A 20,849-nucleotide genomic window follows, 5' to 3' on the forward strand; every position below is an offset into this window, starting at 1 on the left:
TATCACTAGTTTGTTAAAAACATTATAATAACAACATATATATATATATATATTATGTATATTATATTATATGTAAATATTTGTTACTATACATACATCAGTATTTACTATGAACGCTTTGTCAATTAATAAAAAAAATGATTGAATTTTATCTAATCATGATTCTGTAGAACACGAATCATGACGCATCCGGGCGATATTTCGCAATGAAATTCACCCCGTCCATCGTGTACTTGAAACTTTCTTCGTTTTCTTCAAACAGTGATTCGTTAAAAAAAAAAAATGAATTCAAGTCAATTATTCGACAGTAAACTTTACGCGATTCGTCGTACAATTAAAAGTGCGGGCATAAATCGTTTGACTGTAATTTCCAACATAAATAGAAATGGAATGATTTGAAGTTTGCGGAAAATTTTGCGCACGTAGGAAAAATCGCAAATCTGCTACAGGAGACGAAAGTCAATGATTTTTCTGAATTTTACGCAAGTAAATTCAAAGTCAACGACCGGCCAAAAATTGGTAAGAAAAATAGCGGGTATACATACGGGTATATATATGTATATATATTGTATATACAAATAAATTACAACGCATGCCGAGGATATTTTAATGAATAAAATTCGCAATTTGGTGTAACAAGTAGGTATTAGATTACAATATGAACGACATTTTGTTAAACGGAGTAACAGCGTAATATATATCCGATAACGTTGATTTTTCTATTACTTGCTGTTTTTTCTACCAGTTTATTTACCACGTTTGGTGTATAATATTTTATCGTACATCGATAGCGCCGAGGTTTAACATTCTTTTCGATAGACAACAATTATCGGGCAAAAACAGCGTACATCTCATACAGGTATACATGGCACGTTACGTTAGGTACACCCCAAAATTAGATTACGTTAAGTTAAGTTAACACAGATTAGATTAGGTCAAATTAGGCTGAGTTAGTAGACACCTCCAGTGTTCGAGAATCTTTGAGCTTCCTCACCGTCCGATTCCCGAACTAATCTGGGCGTAAGGTTCTCCGATTGTTGCTCCCCGGTGCCCTGAAACTCTGCGGGGGAAAAAAGGCAAGTGCCAGATTATTTACTTCCGTTTACTTTATCGGCCAATAAGCAGGTTCGGTAAAAAAAAAAAAAAGAATATTGAAAATGATAGCGAGCCAGATACTTCCGGTCAAGGGATGAAACGATTCCTTCCTCCCGTCTTCTTCAATTATCCTTGGAATGGCGAGATCTCATGCATTAGGTGGAATGGTCCGCAATTCATTAATCCCGGGGCAAACAGGGGATCGGAATCATGAAAGAGTGAAACGTCTATCGGCCTGGCAGCCTCCCCGTACGCCAGCCGTTATCCCTTGCCTTACCACCGAAACCGGCAACGGGTCCAACTAATTATTTACCTTTACGAGCCACCGGTAATTCGTTTGCGCGAAAAAAGCCGCAAAAAAGCACGGATGAAAATAAGGCGAGGCGTAAAAAGGGAAAAAACAGACAGTCTAACGTATCCGTCTAGTATTATACCATGCAGCGTTGTTACACCCTCCCGGAAATTATCCAACCCGAGCAACTTCGCTTTCCTTAATTTACTGCAATACTTGGCGTTTCAGTCCCGTCGTCGAGAGTTGGAGAGAACATTAATTGTCAGGGTGGGTGCAACAGCGGGTCTTTAAAGTCTACTGAAAAGCTGAATTTGACTTTGATGTTGAAGAAAAAATCGCTTATATGATTTTTCAAGTCAAATAACATATCGCATCGAACGGCTCGAGTCGCCCTTTGAAGTTCAAGCCATCCGAATTGAAATTCCTGGAATTCGGATTAACGAAGAGTGCATAAAAAAAAATATATATATATAAAATCGATGACCGCCCTCGACTTTACTCGGAGAAACAATTTCCGGGATTTTTTACCCGCCTTCTTGTTGCCCGGAATTCCGATAAGCCGAACCCTGCGGAGGCAGCGGAACTACGACTACGACAACGACGACGTCGTTGAACCCGGTACGCTCTATTGTTTAGTCCCCGGTAGCATATCGCCCGGTCCCGTTACTCATTTGAGGGTCGACAGGTTGTGGATGGCTCGGTTTATCTTTCGTGTATAATTATTATAAAGCCCCCCGATCCTCGGGTCCGTAAGTAACGTAAATTAATGGTGGGTTGGATCATTATCCCCCGGATAGGGACGCCGAACTTCACCCAAGATGCTCCGTATTTACTAATTATATCGTGTTTATCACATACGAAAGTAGCGAAAAATTCCCATTCCATTCCTTTCGCTCTGTCAATTTTTCAGATTTTTTTAAATTATACCTGAGAGCTTATTTCTCTCGCAATTTTATACATTCACCTATTCGCTTACATTCGTTTATTTATCTATTCATTCGTTCGTTCTTATTTACCCGTACTGGGAATATGCAAAAAGAAAGAAAAAAAAAAACAGATACCTTCACCCTTGAACAAAGCAGACGCCTTTAGTCGTGATAAATTAATCAGCTACTTTCTACCGCGTATACTCCTCTCTTCCCCGTTTTCCCTCGCTTTTTTCTCATCCTCTTCTAATCCCCGGTAATAAAACAAGGATATATTTTTTTTCGCTCCAATCTAGGGTCGGGGATAAAAACATTTTATACATGTATCTACCAGCATCGCAAATGATAATTCAATCTACGTAATAGCGTACGGCTGTCCGAATACTTGCTTGTATGCATAAATTAAATTCGTAAATTTATAACAATCAAATTAGCGACATTAAACAAATTCAAACAACGCGAGAGCGTAACAGGAAAGTTTCACGTTACACGAGAGTTGGCCTTTTATTTTCGCATACTATTTTCCACGCGTATAATCTGCGTTTCAAGACGGTGATAAGACTTGACAAACGCAGCTTACGACCAAAAGCGCAAATACCGAAATTTATAAATATACCGCTACAGAATTTAAAGGCTAGCGTGCGATCGAACGCCCGACATCGATTCGGCGTTCAGTCTGACGCAAACGTTGTTACCACTGCAGCGCTCGGTCCGATCCTTTAATGACCGTTACTACTGCTGCACCGTGTTTGGTTACCCGGCATTTTCCACTCACAACCACCGCGCCGCGTCTGATCGAAGAACCATTTTCACTGCCACGTACGGACGGATCGGTGACCGTTACTACTGCACGTTAACGACAGTTTGACTCGGGAGCATTGTTACTACTGCAGCATTACGTCTGATTATCAACGGCAGTTACTACTACGGTTTACGGACTTGATCACTTGATGGGTTGAGTTGGGACGAAAATATAAATGCGGGAATAAGTAATTAGTCAAGTTCAGGTATTGATGCGACGCGTGATTTACGACCTCAAGGAAATCGTTCGTGTCCGAATGATTGGAATTTTGAAAATAGAAAAATACCAGCGATTCAATATTCATTTTGGAAATAGATGATGAAGGATTTCCTGAATCAGGTGAGCCAGACTTTTTCCCTAAGCGGGTATTAGGCACAGAAGCGTATGGATTTTTCTATATTAACAACGGAATACCTTTAATCTCTTTCGGTAGGTCACGAGGACAATTGATACACCGTGCGTCGGTGGTCTGAAGATCCAATTAAATAATCGACCGCGCGTTTAGCGTTACATCTAAACCATACCGCAGGTATGGCTAATTCCTGCTTACGTCTTCTTTCAGTGATAATCACGCTCTTCGCTTACGCTTTCTTAGTGCATTCATGTGTGCAAATGTGTGAGTGTGTTGATGGAGTGAAAGTAGGTGGAGTACGACGTACGCATACTCCGAGCGAAGACGAAGCGTCATTAATTACATCAGCAGGGAAAAAGAATACAAAAGTTGTTGCTGGTCGTTTGCCATGGTTAATTCAGCCGACAAATTATTAGGTGTACTTAAGCTGACGCAGACTGTGCGAGGAAAAACGATATATGTACGTATGTATATAATATACACAAATAAAGTAAAACAAATCATTATACAATAGAGTGGAAAAATACTAAAATAAACCAGGTATCGTGGTCAACTATAAATGCAAATTAAGTGACGAAACAGGGAAGAAAGCGGTGCGCTGCTACCCAGAAGATTTTTCGCGGTTACCAGGAGAGGGATTTATTGATATTGTGGATAAAGTTAGGTACCTCTGTATATAAGGGTGATCAAGTTAGGTGGTGACCTGAGAAGTAATTGGGGAATGAAACAATTTCATTTAAGATTAATATAAAAGAAAGAGAACGTCCGGACGAAGGCAGGAAGGAATGAACGAACGACGGAACGAACGAAGCCGGGATTATCCAGACCTAACCTTAATTGAACCTCGGCTGGTAGAGGAGGAAAACGAGACGAGACGCGACGAAACCAGACGAGACATCTCCAAATCTCTGCTTTTCTTCACCGAGGTTCAACTTTTACACTGTTAATTAACGAGTGCAGCCCGTGCTAAAAAATTGTCTCACTTCTCCATTCGTACCGGCATTCTCAATTCCATCTCAGATCCGCTAGACTCGGAAAATATCTCGCCGTTCTCGAGTATCGACAACGAACGCGCGCGTAATTCCTTAGCATGCACATTCATCGAGCAAAATAAGGGAGATCACACCAGGAGATTCAAAGTAAGTGTATCAGTTATTTACCCTATCCCAATGATTAACCTTTTTTGTTGTATCTGTTTGAGCATTGGTTCTAAAGTTACCAAAAAATAAATCTAGCAATTGGTTTTAGTGCCGTGAATTTATAACTTTGGAAAATGAAAGCGTCAATAATCGGGTCTGGTCCAAACGTGTCAATAACTGGTACGCTCACCTTGGGTAACAAGCATATTAAAACTGCATCGGGGATCGGAATTACCTCGTATCGGCAAAATGGCCCACTGCTGATCCTCCGCTTGTGGCTCCTCACCACGTCTGTGGAGGCGTCCCAAACGAGGACCGAACCACATCCCGCCGCTCGACACGGCGTCGCCCGTACGCTTGGCCTTCGCTACTTTGAGGGCATCGTTCGCGTAGGACAACGAAGGGGCGTCGCGAGACCGGCCTACACGTGGGAAAGGTATCAAACCCTGCCGTTTCACCTCATGGGACATATCTAAAAGCGTCGTGGAATTTCTGAGGGCTGTAGGTGCGGTCTTCCAGACATAATTAAATGCATTTCGGATTCATCGAGTGGGTCTACAGACACTCGCCTGTCGACTGGCAAACGCGAATTCGCTATTTATAATCATTACACCCGTGTCTTTCCCTGTCTGTTGTCTCTCTCTCTTTCCCGCTCTACAGGTATACGTGTGCCTGTATCTCCAAGGGACGAGTGTCCCTAGTCCTCGACAAATTGGCTTGGTAGCAAGGCTGTTTAATTAGTATCAAACATGAAGGTAGGTAACCTTTGCCGTTGAATCCGCTAAGCTTGTGTGCTTGGAAATGTATGAATTGCCACTGGTTATAACCACAAACATGTAATCGTCAAAGTTTCGAACTTTTGGTACTAACCACAAGGGCCCCATTCTACGTACAGATAAACTTCTTTCCTGAATGATTTCTTTTTTATACTCATGCAAGCCTTTACAAGAGTGGAGCAAAAACGCTTCAGAATAAGACGAAAAATCTGAGAACACTATTTTTTTCACCGACTTTCTACGTCGTGCCGATTTCACGTATAGTCGTATAGCCAAGCTGTATTATACCTATTCTCCTAATTAACGATCTGAAATTACGAGGCCAACTATCAACATCCCGTGGGGAGTTTGGGGGGCGTCAAAGGGTCTTTTACCCATGTCCCCAAAGGATCGGTCAAGCCCAGTCCTCCCGAGGACCCTTCAAGTTCCCTGAACCACGAATAAATTCATCCCCCGTAACGGTCGAAAGTTGTAATACTCGATGCAGAGTCCGAACCGTATAAATTTACTTCCATCACCCCGTGAACTTGAGGCAAGTTCACTTGATGCTCAATTTCATCGTCGCAGTTCTCGCCTCTCGTCATTATACAGGGCGAAAAGTGTAGAAACCAACAAAGAATAAAATGCAAAGTGAATTAGAGACTCTCACCGTCATAATTGAGATCGAAAGCGGCGTCGTAATCGGACGAGTCCGAGCGTCCAACTCGCGGGACGTTTATCATGCCAAAAGCTCGACCCGTCCTAGTGAGCTCCGTCATCTTTGGGGACCTGCCGACGCGTGGATAATCGAAAAGACTCCTGCATTGCTTCTTTAGTTTGATTTCCTCCCCACCTGGAAACAAGGTCCAGTGTAGTAATCACGTCTTTGCTGACTCTGGAGCCGAAAAGCTCGGCATCGAGGTCTCCGTGCGTCGGGCGGATATTTCGCCAGCTTTACATCGTCTTTTATTCTCCCTCCTCTTTACCCCTTGCCAAATTACCAATTTGACGCTTAAAAGTTGAAAATGCAATTTCTATTCTCAATTTTTATCTCCAAATGGATACCAACCACCGAAGTAGATCTCAATTTACTCCGAAATACCGGGTTGCTGGTAATTTTCAGCACATGCAAGCAGGGATCGAATTTCGGAATTGGTACTCAATGTTCGGATAATTTGATCACGGTACTTAGCCTGAACTAGCTCGACGCGAATTAACACCTTCGACCGACAGTCTGGATATGATTGATTATTTTTTGTGAGGCTTCAAAAAATGTTCAACTCTTATTTCTTGGAAAAATTCTTTTGATTCGCATTCCTTTGTCTTTGGTTTGATAGATCTTTGATATTGAAAAATGATATTGAAACATTGACTAGTGTTATGATCGAAATAACGAAACTAAGAGGTTATATGAAACAATGCAAAACGGGATTTTATCCCGCTGTGTAATAAAGAAGAATAAAGAATATCGAGACGAGTATAAAAAGATATTTTTCAGCAAAACGAAACATTGCGAGAGAGAGGGAGAAAAATTCCTCTCGCTTCCTCTGAAGGAAGAATGAATTTATAGCCGCGGTTCAATTTGGAACTTGTACGTGAGGCCGTGGTGCACAATGAGAAGGTAAAACACTGACGTATCCGAAACGATTTCTCAACAGTTCGCAATCTCGCGAGGATGGGGCTACGTACCAATTACCACAAACCCGAGTCCTGCCGCTATTGGCGGCTGGTATCCACCCTAATCTCATCAAAATGCTTGAGAGGGAATCTCAAAACTGTCACGACCGCCACGATACGACATCGTTCTGGTTTATCAGGATTCAAAGTCGACAGTTCTTTCGGCATTGACGAAAGCTCTCTGTCTGATGGCTTAAGCCCCGAAGCCACTCGCGAAGCTTGCAGAAATCATGGCTGCCTTAATCGAAACTGCGTAATTTCTCTCTAACGAAGGAAAGAAAAAAAACTGGAAGGAATTTCTTTTCGAAATCAAGTGACACAGGCAGAAACAACAATTTCAACAAAGTTAAATCATCGTCAACCGATCGTTTTGGACTAACTGTGTAGGTAGACGTGTAAAGGGCCGGAAAGCTTCGTGCAAGCTGTCAGATTTTTAGTGCAAATAGTGCAAGATTGGCTTATTGAAACATGGGATAGAAAACAATGATCAAAGTCGAATACGACTCCCTCTTGCCTTGGCTTCTCTTACATGCCGAATTCCGAAAATTTTTTTGTTTCTCGCAGAGTAACCTCGGGCTTGAACGGCAAAGAAATTTAGTGCTTTCACTTACGATTGAGCGAGGTGGTAGCGATTAATAAAACCAGTACGAAAGACAGAGTATCTTTCATCTCCGAAGTGTGCGGAATACGTGACTCGGATGCAAGTTGGCGTGTGTTATATTATATATACTCGATTTTGCGAGGAGTGCGGATGAAATATTGTAAAATAGAAAGCGAAAGTAAAAAATGGAGTTTGTGCTGCGAACTTCGCTACTACCGTGGCACTGGATGCTGTGCCCTGGCTTCGGTGAACTTTATACCTGGTGACCCACCCCTGCACACCCGGATCCCACCGACGCCCGGCACCCCTAAGCCACCCCCACGTGCCGGTGCGAAGCTTCTTCTTGGCGCCGCTCTACCACCTCCTCTTGGGTCTCCCACCAACTAATTAAAAACGAATTTACAAAGCAAAACCAGATTGGTTCGTGCTCGAAAATAAAATTTCCTTCATATACGTGTACATATATGAATGCGTACATTACATATAAATAAATATGTAAGTTTACGCGCTATGTCGAGTTATATTTATCCGTTTCCTTGCCAACCGCACTTCTTTTTCGCCAAAAACTTGTTCTACGCTCATTTTTAAATCTTCATCCCTCCCCCGCCCCGCTCCGAGACACCAAGATTTTCATCACGCGGCAGTACCTTACGCTGCTCGGATTTAATTAACCTACCAATTTATTTACAATATATACCTATATCCTCTGGCAATTAAACACGATCACCAATCATTACTTCAGCCAATTTTATGAGTAATACCTGACGTAAGCTGACCGTATCGACGTGTGGTATATTATACGCCACGGGCTGAAGGGCGAATTACAAATTCGATACTGAAATACAGTATCGTTCTTTAAATTACACGCTATCGATTCTGAAGAGTTTTGCCACTTTTTTTCTACCCCTTCTCAAGTCTGAACGTTTCAGATCATTTTTCGGCAAATTATGCGAAAAAACGTTCGCGCGCTGTTAATTAGATCGAGAAAAACTTAAAAAAAAACATTCATACCAAGCTGCAATGATTTCGGAACAGCAAATTAAAGACTCTGTTTAAAATGTGCCAATACTCGTCTAGGTTCGATTGAAAACGAGGTGTTAAAAATTTTCCCTGCGTGTGACAATCTCGATTTTCTCTATTTCCTCGCGGCAAGAGTCGCATCACGGATACACTAAGTGCAGTTGAATTAACGTGATAAAAATCATTAGAATTCATGGCGATAATTGTCCCAAGTAAATACGAAGAAGCTGCAAAGCTGCGGAGTGGGTGTACAGGTATATAGATAAACGTTCGTTATACAATCTGAGATCGTTGAAATAATTGCTTTCGGTTTTTGTCTCGCTGTGAAAATATTTGGTTTATACCTTAAACGCGGCGCGAATCCGAGAATTCTGGCTGTTTGCCCGGCCTAAATGTACTTCATCGCTTCTAATTTGATTGTGAAGCTTTGATTGTGAGAGAAAATATCATTTATATAACGCGTGCATGTTGTAAGCGTTTTTCCATACGTATTTTCCGTACACAAAGTAGCCGTTTCTGTGACGGTTACTCACTCGCAATTTCGGTGGCACGACGATATCCAAAAGAAATCGATTTCTTGTGATTTCAACTGATTTTCGACGATTACGAGTGGTTTCTAAATTTCAGAAATCCCTGATTTATAGATTGTCAAGAAATGAAGATTGGTTAATTATTTTAGATTAACAATAATTAATTTACGATCAGGAATACGTGGGTACTCAATCAATAACATAGATTATTAAAGAAATTAGAATAAATGTTTTTAATCTCTCAGAAACATTTTCGCGAACACTTGAACTTTTTTCAGTACATTATAATAGGAGAGGACATCGAAAATGTATCTATATACATGACATACACGTTGGATAAATGCTTGCTTGCTTAGAATGGGGATGAGTGATTCGCAGCGATTCCCGAAATCACATGTTTATGTGATTTCCCATGATTTCCTATACATTTTGAGATATCAGAAATCATATAATTCGAGCGATTTCCAGCGACTTTTAGCGATTGCCTGTCTGATTTCGGATGAAATGGTTCAATGATTTCTTAAGTGAGCAGCCCGTCGAACGATAGAGCATGTCTGTGAATGCGCATGCACGGTGTACAGAAAATACGACTTTCAACTCCTGGAACTTAAAAGTGGTCTTTTCTGTACTGCGCGCATGCGCCAACGCGAACAAATTTGACATTACGCGACCCTAACCTCAATTTCATGCTTCGTGAAGAAACGCGCAACATGCTCTTGTTCTATAAAGAATCCTGTGCAATAAGGAGGCAGCGGTATTTTCGCCTCGCGTATTTTCGATATTTGTTTTCGTCTCACCAACGACGCGTATTGCAACCTTAGGCTCGGCCCGAAAAGACCGAGTTTGCCTTTTTGTTACGCAACGTACCGTTGTAGGGATCCTTTTCGAAAACTCGATCAAACGGGAGGCAAAGTGTGCGTGACCGTGTTTAGACACCAGGCAGTAGCTGCGACCCCGTTCGGCGCTAATGCGATGGGAAAAGTAAATTCCTCAGATCCCCGGTACAGTCATTCCTTATCATTATCCGTAGAGTTTCTCTTCCCTCCCCGTTCCGTTCTGTTCCGTTACGTTACGTTCCGACCTTACTTCTTTTCCCAGGTTCACTCATATCGGTGTTTACGGCACGCGATTCTGTATCAAAACTATTGGTCGAAATCTTTCATCTGTAGCCGCGGCACGTTTTCGCACCGCATACGTACCTACGTATATGGTATAACCATACATATATGTATAAACTCGTCTCAGCGATATGATCTAATTTAAGAGATACCGAAGCCGAGTTAACTTTGACGAATAGGGAGGGAGTCAGGGCGGAATTGTCTTCGAAAAAATTAACAATTATCGAAGAAAAAGTGCCTCAACGTCGGTAGCATGGATAAAAATCCATCGAGGAACAAAATCGACAGTGTGTATAGAATGAAAATTCACTGAATCGTACGTGTATGTATTAGGATGGTTCTTATTTTGGTCATGTCGGAATTTCTTCACGCTCACCTCGCAAAAGTAATAGACATGTATAGAAAAAAATCTGGTTAGATCCCTGAATTCCTAAAAAATAGACGCATGAAATTTTTTTATAATATAGAGTTTTAAAGTAATTAACAGTTATCTTAAGTTAGAGTTACCGACAAAATTCGAGGATTTAGCCAGATTTTTGATTGTTGATTACTTTTTGGGGGTTCCGACATGACCAAAATCAGAACCACCCTAGTATATGTATATACGTGCACTGATTTTTTCCAGTGGTATACTTATAACTGTGAATCAGTGAATTATAATTTTCATTGATTTAAATTTAAAGAATGACGTGTAGTGTCGGGAAATAGTAAACCCCAAAGACGCAGGGGAAGTTTCCGTGAACTATTGCTTAATTAAACAGGCATTGGAGCGTGGGCGTTTTTTAAACGGTAGATAGTGCCCTGTTATCGCTCAGTTTACGTCTTTTCCATTCAAATGAACGACCTCACGGAGCCCGGAATCCGTGCATGCAAATAGAGTATCCTTAACAAGCCTACACAGCGTTTCGTTTAACCACCTAAAATACGCGTACATACACGCGGAGATTAGAATGTTTATTTTTCACAAATCACCATGAAGGAAAGCCGCCTTATTTTTATACGAAATTTTGCCACGTCAATATAACCAGCACAGTCCTTGAATTTATACGACGAGAAAAATGTCTTCGTCACGGACGTCAGAGTTACACGTTATACGTCGCGTGCACCCTTGTATAACTTTCGATACGACCGATGCCAGCGGATTTAACACGATCGGGGTAACGATATTAAGCTATTGCAGAATGATATTGTCACGCCCACTGTGGATTACACATAACACAGTTGCGGGATACGCGCGTGGTGTTGTATAATTCAGGATGATAAAAAACAGTGCACAATTTTTCGCACATGCACACATGGATTCCAAATAAGTGTACGAAACCAAACTAAATTCGTACAGAGAATGGAGGGAAAGGGAACGGAAAAAAACAGATTTCCACCATGCGGTGGGCCTTCGAATGATTTCCTAACAGACGCATACCTGCATAAAATCTATCCATTCAATATCGCGGGTCAGATTTACGCATACGTGGCACATACATGCATACATATGTACATATATATATATACTTGATCGTAATATGGATAGGCGCATAGGGGGCAGTTACAACGGCAATAATATATTATTATGTATGTATACGTAGAACGGTTTGGCGGTTGACACGACGCTAACTCAACGTCACCGTGCCTTAATTGCCTCGGTTAATTGTCACGAGCCATGGTTGTACAATATGACTTACGACGTTCCGCATCGAGCCTTGGGCGCGATTCAACCGCGAAAACCGCAAAGTGTTTCGCTCGCGAGAAACGAGTCTAACAAATGGTTCGCATTAGAAACGTCGGTGGGGAAAATTTTCATCGCCAAATAGAAATCCGCACCGAGAGCGGTACACCTCTGGTATGGCTCCGAGCTAATACCCATGCAAAGCCGTGGAAAATTATCTCGTCTGATTGATGGGCTCCGAGACTTTAATTCAAATTCCCGAACTCCCGACAAGTTGTATATATCACTGTGTTGCATCAAACACACTCGAGGGTTTCCACTTTCAGTGCGAATGAAAAGTCTAGCCGACCCTTCACTGTCTTTAATACCCTGGTCAGGTATGCAACAACTCTCGAACTTGCCTAAGATTTCACATAAATTAATTTCTATCGCGTGTTTTACGTTACTTTGCACTCTTTTTCTGGCCTTGGTATCCTGACAATTTCATAAAACCAAAACCTCATACTGATTATGGGGGACTATGCCGAATTCTCACGGAGCACGTCCCATTCGCAAAATTAAAATAAGGTTGAAGTTAGTAACGTTACTGCAACGATACGTTTCCATGAAAATAATCACTGTTCCACAACTTAGAATTATCTGAAATTCAATAAATCACGATCAAGCAAACCTGCACGCTAATTTTAATTTTTTTAAAACTTAACTATCATATTTTAAAACTGTTCTGAAATTGAAAAACAGGGATTCTTTTACCGAGGTTTCGTCACGTTAACGTTAGTAACTTCAACCTCGTAAATTAAATCGATAACTGATGAGGAAATGTTTGCTAGTCGCCGAACTTGAAAACAATTGGAAATTAAATTTCAACATTTATTTCATTAACAACTTCACACCATACTTATACAATTGCGCGTTGGTAGCTTTGAGCGCCTTAATTTCGTCCTGAGCCTTTTGCAACTCGGCGTAAGCGTCACTCCCGTCCGAAGGAACGTCATTGCTATTAAAGAAGGTTTCGGCATTCAGAAGATCCTGCTCTCGGCAGCTGTTCACAACCTCGATAACGTCGTTTTCAGAGTCCGCGTCGGCATTCCTCTGCAGACTGTGCAGTACAAGCTTAGGCCTCAAATCGTTGGTGAAAAAGTTGTTTACTGCCCTCGTAAAAAATGCAGCAGTAACGGGCCCCTTGTGAGGTATCGTTCTGAGGATTTGGCGGCTCGGAATGTGCCAAATGTTGACGAATCCATCCGTGGATCCGGAAAGCAGAGACGTGCAATCGCTGGACACGGACAGACAAGTAACAGCCTTGATGTGGCCCTTGAAAGTCGAAGCTTCCTCGGTCTGATTGACGTGATGTTCTCTGCCCCTGGGAGGCGAGTGTAAGTTAAACTGAAAAATCTCCCCAGTTGTGCATCCTACAAAGAGGTAACTCTCTCGCAGATCCATGCTTGCGGATGTCAGAGGTACGCCGAAAACAAGGCTAAGCAAGAGTGTACCACTATCCAGATCGTATATCTTAGCGGTACAGTCGAGAGACACGGTGACAAGTCTAGCCTGAATACCAAATCTGCCAATAAATAAGTCTTTCACAGCCAGCGAGTGATCGGAAAAGCTGTAAAGTGACGCTGCCTGCCGAGTCCCCGTGTTGTTCTCGGTCCTGCTGACAACACTGGATACAGACCAGACAAATACGAGACCGTCGTCGCCACCGCTGATTAATGTCGATCCGTCGGAGGTGAATTTCAGAGAAGTTACAGTCTGGTAATGCCTTGAGACAACAGCTAGTAAAACCCCAGTACTCGTTTGCCAGATACAAAGCTTCTCTCCTACTGCAGCAGCGATAAATAATCCATCTGGGGAGCACGTCAACGCCGTGACGGTTCCTGGGGCTACAAAACGCATGTTTTCCACCGGAGTTTGCTTGTTTAAAGGCCAAAAATACAGACGCGGCTTGGTGGCATCTGCTCCTATCAAATAAGAGTCCGCTAATATATTTGTTGTGTTGTAGCCTAGACTGGTTCCGTTTTTGTACGTTGCCAACTGAGTGCCCGTCTGAGGATCCCATGCCGCCGCACTGAACATTAGTCCTGATCCATCGCTTGTTATGATCATCTCGCTCAAGCTGCTCATCTTGTCCAGATGCTTATCTGCTTGTGAAAAATTATAAATAGTTTGAATAAGCTGATGGATGAGAAATGAATTACATGCCGATTCGCACAACAAAAAACCTCCGCTGGTCGAGAATATAAAGCGTCACAAAAGAACATTGCTATTAGCGCGAGACATGTCAAATGCTGCGTGGAGTATACCATACTTAGGTACAGTACACTGCCGACCAATATTCATTATCCCTGAATTTTCAATACCGCAATAGCTTTTAATGATCCACAATAATGATAACATTCTTCTATGTCGCGCCACATTTTTTCCTCTGGATCACACGTTAGTCATGTGAGAACCTTCGAGAAGGGGATGAAATGAGTTAATATTTTGAATTACACGGTTGCAAATGATACCATGTTTTTCAGGGTCCCAAAAAATAATGCTGCTTATACCCGTCACCGAAGGAGGCTCAAAATAATGAAACCTGCCAATATCTTATGTATTTTTTAGTGATTCTTGTAGGACCAGCATAACCTCAATGGAGTGATTAGTGCGAGAATATGAGTAGCTAGGATCGAAATATATTCAGTAAAAAAATGGGCAAATAAAAAGTTAATATTCTCAGTCATCCCAGGAAAAACTATTTCTCGGATGCGGCATCATAACCTCTAAATGAAAGTCAACGAGTGTTAAAAATAGCATTCGCGATTATAACTGATAATGATGACGATGATGATAAATACACACCTGAAAGTAATACTTGCCTGCAGTGGTCTGGTTTCTATCGTGGAAGCAAGTTTCAATGAAGACAATCAAATTATTATTAATCTTCGCAATTTTGATCCCACAGTAAACACAGCAATCACATGTTTTCAAGCCGATCTGATTTCAAATATTGCGGCTTGTTGACACTAAAACCCAATCTGGCACGTGTTCCGTAACACATTACCAATCTTCGGATTTGCGTTCCGCATGCGAGTAAAATAACTCGACGACACCATTTCGAGCGTGTAATTTAAATCCGGAAAAATTATTACAACGTTGCTGATTTGAGACATCATATCTCTTTACGTTGCTTACCAACTTGGAGCATATGCATACCAACAATGATATGAATAAATAATAATTAGGTGTATGGCAAAGCTTGCGCACGTGAAGCTCAAGCTTGAATGAGAAGATAGCAAATAAATTACGCTCATACGTGTACACAGATGACAAATGCAGTATATCACATTTTCGAACAGAAGTATATATGTATGTGCAAATGTTCATATTATACCTGGATGTCCATGTAATGAAGAAAGAACAGTTCGATGTACGTTCATCTTTTCTTCGGGAGAATTGAACAATTCGTTTTCACTACGCGCACTCGAGTCCGAGGATATCCTAACTATAAACGACCACTTTTCACCTGTAAACATCTGAACTCCACGTTTGCAGATACACGAAACGAAAATCAAACTGCAAAATTTTTTTCATTTCGAGGGCGGAATAGATTCGTTTATTTTTTATACCGTTTGGATAATACACTACGTAAATACCACCGCGGACAGTATCACAAATGTATCACAAATTTGTTAATCTTTTTAATTCAAAACTAACAAACTTACCGTCAAAACTTTATTCTTTACAGCGCGAGAAAGAATTCGGACTTGGAACTGATCAACAACATGGCTTCCCGATCGTCTATCAATTGTTTATTCTAACGTCGCGAACCTGGACAAAAAACCGTTGACCTAAAACTCGAATAACGCTATTCACCAAAGTTCAATTATATTAGCTCAGTTTCTATGTTAATATATAACAAAGATAATCAATAAAAACAAATATTTACATGAGTACTGTTGACTAAAGTCCTAAAAGTAGACCCGATCGGCATTAAAAGCAGATGAGACTCCGGTCCGTTGCCAACGTCACACTGATCATGTTGTAAGCGTGATCCGCCATCTCTTGATGATTTTTGTAAGTTCAAAAGCTAGACGCCATCTACGAGATGCGTGCTGACAACTATGCTTTTTTAATGTGGGCATGTACGAGCAATCTATGAAATTCTGAAACCTCGCCCGACGCTTCGGCGTTTTGTACCGTGAATTGTAAATTTTCGTTACTCTTATTACTATAAAAAAACCGCGGGATCAGTGCTACTGTTGTAATATCTAACTTTGATTGAGTATGAGGTTTTACTCCTGAAACGATTGACGGTGGTTTCTTACTTACAAAGTAAGTACTTTCATTTATTCGTAATGCTTTATTCGATTTTTCCTTTCCTTCGAATTGGACAGCAGAGGCTTACGTGTACGGAATTTAGCTCATTGCCAGCAACAGCTTAGCACAGTTTTCATACATAATGTTCATTTCCCAAAGTCGGATTTCCAGGAACTCGATTGGATTAATTTACAGACAATTCGAACGGAGTTGTAACCTTCTGTTAACTATTTTGCAAGCGGCGGAAATGATATTTACTCAGAAACTGGAGCTTCTGATATTTTCCCACGATTTCATGTATCATCACAAATCTCTGATTGCAGTAGATTGTGAAAAAATTAATTTTTCGACAAACCCAAGTTAATTGTTTTCAAGAATACCGTCTTTCAACGATTCATTCATTAATTTTCAAATGTACAGGTAAAGGATGGCGTTACCGCAGAATTACAAACAAGTGGCGATGGCGTCGTCAAATGTTGTTTCTAGCAATCGTATGTATAATAAACCTAAAGTGAACATCATGCGCATAGACAAAATTGAATACTGAAATTATAACTGTTGGATATTTTTAACAGAACGATTACGGGCTTCCGGTGCCAGCGGTAGTTCTAGTACAGGGGTATGTTATCAAGCAATCTTTCTCATACGCATCAGTCAAACATCTGTCTGATCCACAAATTTAATCATGACATTATTTGCAGAAAGATGCGCAGACCCCTTTCATTCAAACACCTCATGGACATCCTGGATTTACCCCACAGAAAGTTGGAAAAAGCACACCGGTAGACATGCGTTTATTCACATAAAATGTTGTTCTGCCGTTGGCTGCTTACAGGATCCACAATTATGCTATATGTTTCAGGCGGATTCCAGGTTGCCAAAACCACCCAAGCCTCCAGAGAAACCATTGATGCCATATATGAGATACAGCAGAAAAGTCTGGGACCAAGTGAAAGCTCAAAATCCCGAGTTAAAACTATGGGAAATAGGAAAAATCATCGGGCAGATGTGGAGAGACCTACCGGAAGATGAGAAAACTGAATTCATTGAAGAATATGAAGCAGAAAAGGTGAGTATACTGAATTTCAAATATCGAAAACCCTTCTTCCTCATTGCTACCCACTACAGCTACATCTAAAGTTTTCAAATGTTTCTCTCTTTGAAAATTCTAAACAACTAGTAATGTTTGGTTTCAGGTCGAATATGAAAAGAGCTTAAAAACTTACCATAATTCGCCTGCATACCTTGCGTATATCGCTGCAAAAAATAGGGGAAAATCTGGTAGGTTTCAGCTAATTTTTTACTCTATCTAATATTCGTTGCATTATTGTATAACAAGACATATATAGCTCTAACTGCACTTTTCTGTGTCAGATAAGAAAATGATCTGGTATATTTAGATGTGTTTTGTCAGCTTGTGCATATCCAAACACTGAGTGTAGGATGTTTACAAACTTGTGTCTAATGCAGTGTTATGTGCAGCTCAGCAAAATAGCGATGATCGAGAAACTCATGAGCGTTCCTCTGGAAGCAGTAAAAGTCAGGCAGCCCAAGACCGAAGGATAGACATTCAACCGGCGGAAGATGATGATGGTATACAATTTATCCATTAACTATCCATTCCTTCTTTTGTTAAACTGTAAGTTTTGGCCTGAGAAGTTCATAATTTGCTATCCCGAAATAAGAGGTAAGCACAATTGGGATTTCCTAATCTGTGTTAGGTTTTGAAAGACTAATCGTATAAAGTTGATTGGATCTGTACAAACTTAGCAAACGTCGTTGAGCACCGAGTTATGTTCTATTTCTATTTATCCCTAGATCAAGACGATGGATATTCAGTCAAACACGTTGCATATTCTCGATTCGCCCGCAATCACAGACTGATAAATGAGATCTTTAGCGACACCGTTGTACCAGATGTGCGTTCTGTAGTTACTACTCAAAGAATGCAAGTTCTTCGACGCCAAGTACAGTCACTCACAATGCATCAGGTAGTCTAAACCACACGTTGTTAGTAAAATAAATATGTCTTCTATTGTAAAGCAAGAATTGCTTTAACTTATAAATATAATAAAATACTTCTGTAGAAAAAATTAGAAGCTGAGCTGCAGCAGATTGAAGAAAAGTTTGACGCAAAAAAACGTAAATTCGTTGAAGCTAGCGAAGTGTTTCAAGATGAATTAAAGAAAGTAAGTAAAAACTTGTAGTTTACAATTTTAGCATAGTAATAAATTGTTGCTGATATACGTTTTATCCCATCAGCATTGTAAGCCTGCAGTAGACGAAGATGCATTCAATAAAATGGTTGAGCGTCAATACGAGTTATTACGAAGAGACAGACAAAAAGGTACCGAAGAAAATCGATCTGATGGCCCGGCTTCAAGCGAATCAACACCGAATTCCACTCCAACGCCAACTCCGGCCCCAGTTAGCGAAGAATCACAACCTGAGGTATTAATAATTTGTTATAAATATACTATGTAAAAATGGATTCTGAGTAAGAGCAGATTATTAGATGAACGGAGAACAAAGACATTCTCACATTCGAAGCTTATAATCAATTGACGTGTGTATATTTCTATAGATTACAGACAGCGAACCATCAGATAAGAAAATGGATGTGGATCAGCCTATCGAAACGAAAAAGGAGACACTTTCACCGCCATATACAGAAGTAAAAACTGAAACAACAATGCAAACAAATAATCACTCTCCACAGAGGTCTTCACCTGTGACATATCCGGGAGCAGTGAGCCCCATCCAGCAAACAACCGTTACTACCGCTACAAGCGTACCCCCACCCCAGCCTTCTACTCCACCAGCCATTGCTCCTGTACTTGTACCAGCACAGCCTCCACCACTGCTACTACAACAGCAACATCACCAACAACAACAACAACAACAACAACAACAACAACAACAACAACAGCAACAACAGCAGCAGCAGCAGCAGCAGCAACAACAGCAGCAGCAGCAACTACCACCACCACCACCTCAGCCGCAACCTCAAACTCAACCTCAGCAACAGCAACAGCAACAGCAGCCTCAACCTCCTCCATCGCATACCCCCCATCAACAAAACGTTCTTCCCAATCATTCGATTCCTCCCCATCAGAATCACACTCTACCCTCTCAAGCGACACCTCCGCACAATCAAAACATGCCGCCCCAAACAATGCCTTCCCAAAATGCAATGCCACCAAACCCTCACGTGAACTCAATGATACCCACCGGTCAGAGTTACAATCAGCAGTATCAACCGGCCGGAGGTCAACAAGCGCAAAATGTTCCGTTGGCTCCAAGACCGCCACATCCTTCTTATGCGTATTCTCAACAGCAGCCGTATCATCAACCTTATCCTCAATATGCTCATCCCTATTATCAATCTTATTCCCAGTATGCTCCCCATTCTATGGGTAGACCGCACTCTCACGGCCCACACAGCCCTCATAGTCCTCATTATCATCCTCAATCACCGCACAATGTGGGAGATGGCAATTCAGGTTCTAATGTTGGCTCTGATTCAGGAGCTTCGTATGCTTCGACACCTATTCACGGCGACAGAGATCGACCTCCCGAAAACCAGGCGGACAATCAAAAAATGGATACATCTGGATCAGGATAAATCCACGAAGTGTCGAATTTAGTTTGTAAGCTATTTTCAAACAAAACAACCTTTTTATTAATAATTGTATTGGAGTGGTGTTTAGTTTCGAAAAACCTATAACTGTAAGTATTCATGTTCCATTTTTGTCATTATACTAGGTTATTCTGATTTATGGTTATATAATGTTGGCTACACACTGATTAATATAGGTTGAAGTAATCTAGTATTTCATCATCATTCACACCATAATGGAAGACTAGGTAATGCTTTTAAAAACACGTATGACCTAGCTGATCTTTTCGTAGAGCGTTTAGAACGATTTCTTAACAATTGCTGATTATCATTGGAACTGATCAATATGGTAATAGAAATAAAGCTTACTCTATAAAACTGGACATTTATTTTATCATTTCGGATGCAGTAATTTAAGCGACTGTACAGAAAACGTTGCAACACATCAATTTGCATAACTCGTGAGTATAAATGTATTAAATTCTTAGTCTCCAGCTACAGTGATATCAAGTTTATTGACATGTTAAAAAAACGGCTGAATGCGTAGTAGTATATTCAATACCAGTCACAGGAGATTAATCGAAATAATTTGATAATTCTATTATTTTTTCCTTGTAGAAAGAGACAAGAATAGTATATTATGCAACAATAAAGTCAAAGATTATTCCTGCGGGTGGGTTTGCTACCTGAGCGAAACGAGGGCAGTAATCACCTGAATGAATAATCGACTTGTATTTCTGTTGCACGTAAAACTTTATTCCAGGCTCAACTCTGATCACATTATTGACTTGATAGTCTTAACTTTTTATGTGCAAGTGTGATCATTTTATTAGTCTAAAGACTAGGATATTGTTGAAAATTCACAATAATACCGTACGAAATAGTTAAAATTTGAAAATAGTGAGAAAAACTGAAAAACCCATTTCAAAACTAATCATTATTCCCGCAAATGTAG

General features: G+C 40.8%; 2 protein-coding genes across 11 annotated transcripts; one reads left to right on the plus strand and one right to left on the minus strand.

Moving 5' to 3' along the window:
• Nucleotides 1–42: 42 nt before the first annotated feature.
• Nucleotides 43–15,792, minus strand: LOC124185294 (WD repeat-containing protein 18-like). 6 transcript variants are annotated; one of them, XM_046575906.1, is made up of 5 exons: nt 15,681–15,792; nt 15,350–15,481; nt 6,032–6,214; nt 4,842–5,078; nt 43–1,060 (listed from the first exon to the last, which is right to left on the minus strand). In XM_046575906.1, the coding sequence occupies exons 2-5, from the start codon at nt 15,393–15,395 to the stop codon at nt 951–953; spliced, it is 576 nt and encodes a 191-aa protein (XP_046431862.1). In that variant the 5' UTR covers nt 15,396–15,481; nt 15,681–15,792; the 3' UTR covers nt 43–950. The 6 variants fall into 6 exon arrangements, with proteins under 6 accessions (XP_046431862.1, XP_046431859.1, XP_046431860.1 ...); XM_046575903.1 differs by lacking the exon at nt 15,681–15,792 and having other exon boundaries at nt 15,350–15,496; XM_046575904.1 differs by lacking the exon at nt 15,681–15,792 and having other exon boundaries at nt 46–1,060; nt 4,842–5,027; nt 15,350–15,492.
• Nucleotides 15,793–16,115: 323 nt separating this feature from the next.
• On the plus strand, nt 16,116–20,277 carry LOC124185288 (SWI/SNF-related matrix-associated actin-dependent regulator of chromatin subfamily E member 1-like). 5 transcript variants are annotated; one of them, XM_046575892.1, is made up of 12 exons: nt 16,116–16,290; nt 16,696–16,766; nt 16,851–16,894; nt 16,977–17,057; nt 17,138–17,344; nt 17,472–17,556; nt 17,746–17,868; nt 18,094–18,266; nt 18,363–18,464; nt 18,538–18,726; nt 18,860–19,174; nt 19,214–20,277. In XM_046575892.1, the coding sequence occupies exons 2-12, from the start codon at nt 16,703–16,705 to the stop codon at nt 19,898–19,900; spliced, it is 2,070 nt and encodes a 689-aa protein (XP_046431848.1). In that variant the 5' UTR covers nt 16,116–16,290; nt 16,696–16,702; the 3' UTR covers nt 19,901–20,277. The 5 variants fall into 5 exon arrangements, with proteins under 5 accessions (XP_046431848.1, XP_046431846.1, XP_046431843.1 ...); XM_046575889.1 differs by having other exon boundaries at nt 16,117–16,180; nt 16,226–16,290; nt 18,860–20,277; XM_046575890.1 differs by having other exon boundaries at nt 16,116–16,295; nt 16,655–16,766; nt 18,860–20,277.
• Nucleotides 20,278–20,849: the final 572 nt, after the last annotated feature.

The sequence above is a fragment of the Neodiprion fabricii genome, chromosome 6, assembly GCF_021155785.1.
Source record: "Neodiprion fabricii isolate iyNeoFabr1 chromosome 6, iyNeoFabr1.1, whole genome shotgun sequence".
Lineage (NCBI taxonomy): Eukaryota > Metazoa > Arthropoda > Insecta > Hymenoptera > Diprionidae > Neodiprion > Neodiprion fabricii.